The sequence below is a fragment of the Arachis duranensis genome, chromosome 6 (assembly GCF_000817695.3).
Source record: "Arachis duranensis cultivar V14167 chromosome 6, aradu.V14167.gnm2.J7QH, whole genome shotgun sequence".
Classification (NCBI taxonomy): Eukaryota; Viridiplantae; Streptophyta; class Magnoliopsida; order Fabales; family Fabaceae; genus Arachis; species Arachis duranensis.
This window is the reverse complement of record NC_029777.3, coordinates 38,246,855-38,255,270: the sequence shown is the minus strand read 5'-3', so window position 1 is coordinate 38,255,270 and position 8,416 is coordinate 38,246,855. Positions and strand designations below refer to the sequence as shown.

At 39.6% G+C, this 8,416-nt stretch overlaps 1 protein-coding gene across 1 annotated transcript; it reads right to left on the bottom strand.

The window, feature by feature from the left end:
* Positions 1-4,184: 4,184 nt before the first annotated feature.
* LOC107493592 (uncharacterized) lies at positions 4,185-4,565 on the bottom strand. The gene has a single exon (XM_016114664.1). It carries the CDS (start codon positions 4,563-4,565, stop codon positions 4,185-4,187), a length of 381 nt encoding a protein of 126 aa, XP_015970150.1.
* Positions 4,566-8,416: the final 3,851 nt, after the last annotated feature.

The window sequence follows — 8,416 nt, the reverse complement described above, 5'->3', positions numbered from 1 at the left end:
TCGACCCTTACTCGCGTAAGGTTTATTACTTGGACGACCCAGTACACTTGCTGGTTAGTTGTGCGAAGTTGTGTTTATGCCATGGTATTGAACACCAAGTTTTTGGATTCATCACCGGGGATTATTTGTGTTGTGAAAAGTATTGATCACAATTTCGCATATCAGTCACACAATTGTAATCTCACTTCTTTGTCACAACTCCGCACAGCTAACCAGCAAGTGCACTGGGTCGTCCATGTAATACCTTACGTGAGTAAGGGTCGATCCCACAGAGATTGTCGGCTTGAAGCAAGCTATGGTCACCTTGTAAATCTCAGTTAGGCAGACTCAAATGGTTATAGAGTTTTCATAATTAAAAGATAAATAAAACATAAAATAAAGATAGAGATACTTATGTAATTCATTGGTGGGAATTTCAGATAAGCGTATAAAGATGCTTTGTTCCTGTTGAGTCTCTGCTTTCCTACTGCCTTCATCCAATTCTTCATACTCCTTTTCTTGGCAAGCTGTATGTTGGGTTTCACTGACGTCAATGGCTACCTCCCGTCCTCTCAGTGGAAAAAGTCCTCTACAGTTTCCGCATGGCTAATCAGCTGTTGGTTCTCGACCATGTAGGAATAGGATTTACTATCCTTTTGTGTCTGTCACTATGCCCTACAGTCACGAGTTTGAAGCTCGTCACAGTCATCCCATCTCAGATCCTACTCGGAATACCACAGACAAGGTTTAGACTTTCCATATCTTAGGAATGGCCGCCAATAATTCTAGCTTATACCATGAAAACTCTAATCTCACGGAATGGAAGGCTAAGTTGTTAGGCGAGGCAACCATTAGTCGTGGACCAGGAATCCAAGAGATACACGCTCAATCTTAAGTAGAACGGAAGTGGTTGTCAGGCACGCGTTCATAGGTGAGAATGATGATGAGTGTCACGGATCATCACATTCATCAGGTTGAAGTGCGAGTGAGTATCTTAGAACAAGAATAAGCTTGACTTGAATAGAAGAACAATAGTAATTGCATTAATACTAGAGGAACAGCAGAGCTCCACACCTTAATCTATGGTGTGTAGAAACTCTACCGTTGAAAATACATAAGAACAAGGTTCAGGCATGGCCGTGAGGCCAGCCCCCAAAATGTGATCAAGAGATCAAAAGATGATCAAAAGATGAAAATACAATAGTAGAAGGTCCTATTTATAATGAAACTATCTACTATGGTTTACAGAAATAGGTAAATGATGCAGAAATCTACTTGGTGTGTGCTTGGGCTGAGCCTTAAGCTTTACACTTGTAGAGGCTTCTCTTGGAGTCAAATGCCAGCTTTGGTGCCAGTTTGGGCGTTTAACTCCAGCTTTTATGCCAGTTCTGGCGTTTTGACTTCAGAATAAGGCAGAGAAGGAGCGTTTGAACGCCAGTTTGCGTTGTCAAAACTAGAGCAAAGTATGGACTATTATATATTGCTGGAAAGCTCATGATGTCTACCTTTCAACGAAGTTGAGAGCGCTCCATTTGGAGTTTTGTAGCTCTAGAAAATCCACTTCGAGTGCAGGGAGATCAGAATCCAATAGCATCTGCAGTCCTTTGTCAGCCTCTGAATAAGATTTTTGCTCAAGTCCTTCAATTTCAGCCAGAAAGTACCTGAAATCACAGAAAAATACACAAACTCATAGTAAAGTCTAGAAATATGAATATTGCATAAAAACTAATAAAAACTTCCCAAAAAGTAGCTAGATCCTACAAAAAACTATGTAAAAATAATGTCAAAAAGCGTATAAATTATCCGCTCATCAGGGACAAGCAACAATTTAAGTTTGGTGTTGTGATGAGTGGATAATTTATACACGTTTTTGGCATTATTTTTAGGTAGTTTTTAGTATGATTTAGATAGTTTTTAGTATATAATTATTAGTTTTTATGCAAAAATTTCATTTCTGGACTTTACTGTGAGTTTGTGTGTTTTTTTTGTAATTTCAGGTATTTTCTGGCTAAAATTGAGGGACCTTAGCAAAAATCTGATTCAGAGGCTAAAAAAGGACTGCAGATGCTGTTGGATTCTGACCTCCCTGTACTCGAAATATATTTTCTGGAGCTATAGAAGCATAATTGCCACGCTCTCAATTGCGTTGGAAAGTAGACATCTTGGGCTTTCCAGCAATATATAATAGTCCATATTTTGCCCGAGTTTTGATAACGAAAACTGGATTTTAAGCTCTTTGTAGTGGGTTGATGAACACCACCTTCTCCATCTTTTTGGCAGTGATTGGTTTGTCTTGCTCTACCAAAGTTTCATCAATGACCTTCTCCACTCCAGCCTCATCACAAAGCCTCTGGATGATGCTTGGGAAGGCCAATCTTGCACTATTTTTGGTGCCCTTTAGCACCCTGTTAATGTTATTTGCTATCATCTCCCCCACATTGATGTTGTCCTCCTTCATTATGTTGTAGATTAGTACAGCCCTTTCCAATGTTACCTCCAAAGTGTTGGAGGTGGGGTTGAGGGATCTTCTCACAAAGTCTAACCACCCTATAGCTTGAGGGCTCAAGTCTCTTCTTCTCATCTGGTTTGGCCTTCCATCCTTGTCATTGATCCAGTGGACATTAATGACACAAATTTCATTCAAGATTTCTTTAAACCCAGGATCAATTTGTTTCACCCTTTCTTCATAGCTTTGGGTGGAACTTGTGCGCTTTACCATCAGCATTCTGTCTAGGTTGGCAGGGCTATAGTCAATGCTCTTCCCCCTCACATAGCTTTGGTAATCATATGGTTGCCCAGGTTGAGGAATGACATTGGCATAGAACTCCCTTACCATGTTTTTCACCACCTTCTTAGGTGGGTTGCACAAGAGTGCCCAACATGTATTGTTGATTTTTATGTTGATCTCCCTATGCTCATCTCTCTCTAGTTGGAAGCCAACCTCAGGCATTATCTACCTCTCACTTACCCACCCATAAAACTGGTTTTGGTGGAAGAATAAGAGGAACTTGAACTCATTGTAGCTTGATGAACTAGAGCCAGCTTCCTTAGTCTTTCTTTTCTTTGATCTGATGGCCTTTGGTGGTGCCATTTGAATGTGAAAAGAAGAGTTCAAAGGGTGATGAAGAGGGTTAAAAGAAGGGAAGGAAAGAAAACAAATCAATAGTTTGCTTCAACACCAAACTTAGGACTTGATTATCCCAATCAAGAAAGTAAGAAAGAGGGATAGAAAGAAGACAAGAAAGAAAGGAGCCAAGAAAGAGAGATAGCAGAGTAAGGGTGTCGGATGAGGGGAGTTTGAAGTGTGAAGAAGAGGGTTGGGTGAGTGCATTATATAAGGGTGAGAAGAGAGATCTGGAAGGTGGGAGTTGATAGCAAAAATTGAATGTTTTCCAACTTGGGAGTGGCGCTCAATGTGGGGAGAGGCGCCAACCCCTATCTCTTTAGCTTTCTTCATATTTTTGGGTTCCAAAGTGTGAAGTACATTTTTACTCCTTGACTTGATGAGTGATCAATGTCATGTGGGCCCCACCTCTTCCTAAAAATTCAGTTGCAACCCTCATTACTGATTAAGAATTGCTTCAAATTCCTCTAGTTAAATGGCATTTAATGGGTGTCTCTTGGACACCAAACTTAGATTCATTGCATATAGTAATTAGTCTCATGATTGGACTTTATTGTGTACATTATGAGTGGAATAAATTTAATTCTTTCATACTCTTCCACTTCCATCTCATATGTACACAATTAATTATCCCTTTCATTCATCCCACCAATATACCATATGCATTAGGATATTAATTAATTGGGCTGAATGTTGATTGAACGTATGGATCTCTCTTGGTGGTGGCCACACCAAACATAGTTTTGGGCTTACTCTTGAAATCAATTCAGTATTGTCATGTAAGCTCAAAACAAGTGGGTTGGTGGCTACACCAAACTTAGCTCTTTAGCTAGTTTCTCAACCCAATTAACAACATCCTATATTGTGGCAACCAAGGTTGCACTTCCAGCATGCTAAAACTTTTGGAGCTTAAATAAATGAAACTATCAACCAATTAACTAACAACTGAAACTTAAAATTAAACAATCGAAGTGACTAAACATAAACTACTCTAGAAAGCATGAAATTGAAAGGATATGAGTGTTGAAGTGCCTCCCAACTAGCGCTTCATTAACGTCACTAGCTTGACGATTCTTCCTCTTCAGTTAAGGGAATAGTTCACTCTTTGCTCATCCAATGAGTCTCCCAAGTAGTGCTTAAGCCTGTGGCTATTGAAAATAAAAGTCCTCCGAGCTTTCTCTTCCATAACCTCCACATGACCATAAGGAGAAGCCTTGATGACTGTAAATGGTCCAAACCATCTTGACTTCAACTTTCCTGAGAAAAATTTGAGCCTTGAGTTGTACAATAGCACTTTTTGACCTTCTATAAACTCTCTTCTTGCTAGCTTTTGATCATGCCATTTCTTTGCTTTCTCTTTGTAAATCTTGGCATTTTCATAAGCCTGAGATCTGAATTCATCTAACTCATTGAGCTGCAGCAATCTTCTTTCTCCAGTAGCTTGATTATCAAAGTTCAACATCTTTAGAGCCCAAAATACTCTATGTTAAAGCTCCACTGGCAGATGACAAGCTTTTTCAAACACCAATTGGTATGGAGACATGCCAATAGGTGTCTTAAAAGCTGTTCTATAAGCCCATAATGCATCATCTAGCTTCTTGGACCAATCTTTTCTTGAGTTTACAACTGTCTTCTCAAGGATTCTCTTGAGCTCTCTATTTGAAATTTTAGCTTGACCATTGGTTTGTAGATGGTATAGGGTTGCTACCTTGTACTAAAGAAGTGCCACGCTCTCAACAAGGCCTTCATTGTCTTCTCTGGAAAGTTGAACTGGCATGACATGCTCAGGTCTGGCATGCCATGCCCTTAGTAGTGCAAGATCAACCTTCTCTGGTCCAGTGAACTGGCGTGCCATGCCCAGTATTCAAGTGGCACGTCCCTGGTCATGTGTTGCACGGAAAACTTGTCTCTCAACAAATTTCCTTCGGCAAGTGTACCGAGTTATCGTCAAGTAAAAACTCAATATAAAGTGAGGTCGAATCCCACAGAGATTGATTTGATCAAGCAACTTTAATTAGAGGAATGTTTTAGTTAAGTGAACCAGAATTTGACTTGAGAATTGCAGAACATTAAATTGCAGAAAGGTAGATAGCAGAATAAGTAAATGCTAGAAATAAAGAGCAGAATGTAAATGACAGAAGGTAAATGGCAGAATCTTAAATGGGAATGGGGGATATGCTCATAAAAGTAAATGGCAGAAATTAAAGAGAATGGGTAAGATCAGAAATGGGGAGTTCATTGGGCTTAGGAGATGTTGCATTCTCCGGATCAAATTCATTTTCATCTATTCCTCAATCAATGCATTCATTGATCTCCTTGACAATCTTAAGTGATTGAATTCCAATTCCTTGGTAATCCAATCTCTCAAATCTTGATCAATAGCCAATTTCTTGGTCAATTGCTCATGAGAAGAGATGAAGTATGGTCACTGATTATACCACATGCATTCCAAATCAAGTATTGGTAGGATTATAGTCACATATCCATCCTAACCCAATTTGATCCAGCATGAGAAAGCATTTCTAGCATGATCTCTTCATTCCTCTTCCAAGGTTCCGAAGAGATCCAAATATGAATAGTTTCTTTTCCAAGATAACTACCCAATTGGATGAAGATTGAATGCTTTCTAGTAAAATCAAGAGAAAAGATAGAAGAAGAAAAATGAAAACTAATATTGATCCATCAAATTGCAGCAGAGCTCCCTAACCCAATGAAAGGGGTTTAGTTGTTCATAGCTTTGAAAATTGAGAACAAAAATAGAGAATACATTATGAAAGTAAAACTAGAAGTTGAAGAGAAAGTAAAATATAGAGAGTAGTTCTATGCCCAAGGCTCCCTAAAGTTCCAACCCCTTTTCTAATTCAAAGCTACTCCTATATATACTACTCGTCTGATCTTCTAGTTGGTTCTTCAAATCTTGGGTGTGGGCCTCTTGGATCTTGAGTTTGAAGCAGTTATCCTCTTTATTGGGCTTAGCTTTGCTTGCAGAGAAAAAATGTGAAGTAGGCAGGGACTTTTGGCTTAGGACGTTAGTGGTGTCAACGTTAAGTGAAAGTGTAGGTTCGAGAACGTTAGTGACAATCACCTTTTTCACTTAAGTTTCTCACCCAAATATGATCACGTTGACTTCAATGTTAGTGGCACTAACGTGACCACTAACGTTGCCTCTTGGTCCTTCGCATACATTATTGGGACTTACCTTTCCCAATAACGTGGTGAGTCACCCCTTCTCCCTACGTTAGAGTCCACGTTAACTAGGTTAACGTGTCTTCTAACGTAGTAATTCCAATCCTTCGAGAACGTTAGTGACACTTACCTTTGTCACTAACGTTCCAATGTGCCCCTACTTCCAACGTTAGAGTCCACGTTAACTAGGTTAACGTGGCTTCTAACGTAGTAATGCTAGCCATCTCCAACGTTAGTGACAAAGGTGAGTGTCACTAACGTTGGCACATCATCTCTTTATCCACGTTAGCTTCCACGTTAACAAAGTTAACGTGGGAGTTAACGTTGCTCAAGGTGGCCCTTAGGTGTTCATCCCAGCGTTAGTGACAAAGGTAAGTGTCACTAACTTTGTCGATCAATTGCTCTCTCCACGTTAGCTTCCACGTTAACTAAGTTAACGTGGGAGTTAACGTGACTTATGGAGGCTTGGCCAACGTTAGTGACAAAAGTGGATGTCACTAACGTTGGCTTCTCTTTTGCTTCTTAACGCTATAGTCCACATTAACTAAGTTAACGTGGCAACTAACGTGGCCAATTATGAGCTTGGTCCAATGTTAGTGACAAAGGAGAGTGTCACTAACGTTGGCCTTGTTGTCTTCTTCCACGTTAGAGTTCGCGTTAACTTAGTTAACGTGACTCTTAACGTGGGCTATGATGGCTTCGAGGGCGTTATTGGCGATTACCTTTCTCACTAACTTTGCAAGCTAACTCCCATTCCACGTTAGAGGTCACATTAGTTAAACTAACGTGGCTGCTAACGTGGTTCTTCTTTGCTTCTTCTGTCGTGAAATCAAGCAACAAAGTGCATCAAAGTTCTAGTACAAGTCATGAGTCATGCATCATCCAATTTGTAATATAATTCATGCAAAATTCTCATGAAATCATGTAAAGTGCACAATGTATGCTTGAATCAAGATGTAAGTGAATATCCACCCAAAACTGTCTTATTTCTTAAGGAAATGCATGATACTACCCTAAAAACAGTAAAGAAAGGTCAGTGAAACTGACCAAGATGTCCTGGCATCACAATACCAAACTTAAAGCTTGTTTGTCCCTAAGCCAGCACTGGAATAAGAGAATGATGAATGGAATTCCAAGAGAAAAGAGTCATTCTTGTGGAAGTCATGTCCTTGATTTTATGGTGGTTTCATGCATAGCAACTTAGGTTCATTCCTTCACTGGCTTTCAGACCTTTATCATGTCCTAGAATAATTACTTGATTGCATCCTATGAGACTTTTATTCATTGATCCTTTTGTTGTCATTTCAGGGTTTATTTGTGTTCTTGGGCTAAGTGCTCTGTAAGGGGGCAACTCTTTAGAATAAGCTTTCAGCCAACACTTCCGAACCAGTTGGTTCAGGGTGCTAGGTGTTGAAACACCCCTAAGGACTTACTTGCTCAAGTCTCTCCCCCATACATACACACCACAGGCACATGGTTTGTTTATTTTTTTTTCCTTGAGGTCTTGGTGTCCAGCACCTCTTTGGGCTACTAAATGTTCTGTAGCAAAGATTGCTCTTGATAGTGGACTTTCAGCTGATAATCCCGAGTTAGTTAACCCAAGTTACCAGGTGATAAGACACCCCTGAGAGCTTAGTAATCCAAGCAGATCCTTGGTACAAAAACACCACAGGCACATTCCTCAAGACTCAAACCCTTGGTGCCTAGCCTCTTTTCTTGCTATTTTCTTTTATTCTTCAACTTTGATTATTCTTTCCCTTTTTCTTATTAGGATCTTGTTATTTAGTTAGCCTCATGGGGTGAGTTCAAAGCATAGGATTTATGACAGATAGTTGTCCTCCCACCTTGTTGGTGAACCAACTTAGCTAACTTATGATTACACCACAAACTTAGGAACTTACTCCATAATATGAACTCCACTCTGGTCCTTTATAAAACACTCATTCTCTTTTCATTTGATTAAAAAGGGACAAGCATACAATTAAGTAAGGAAAAGATGCAGTGACATTCAGACTAGCAAACATAGACCTAAGCTGTGAGAAACTTAAAGACAGAATTAAAGAGAGTTCAAACTATCATGGAAGCATGTTCTATTTCATACAAGATCTTCCTTATTTAAAGCATAGA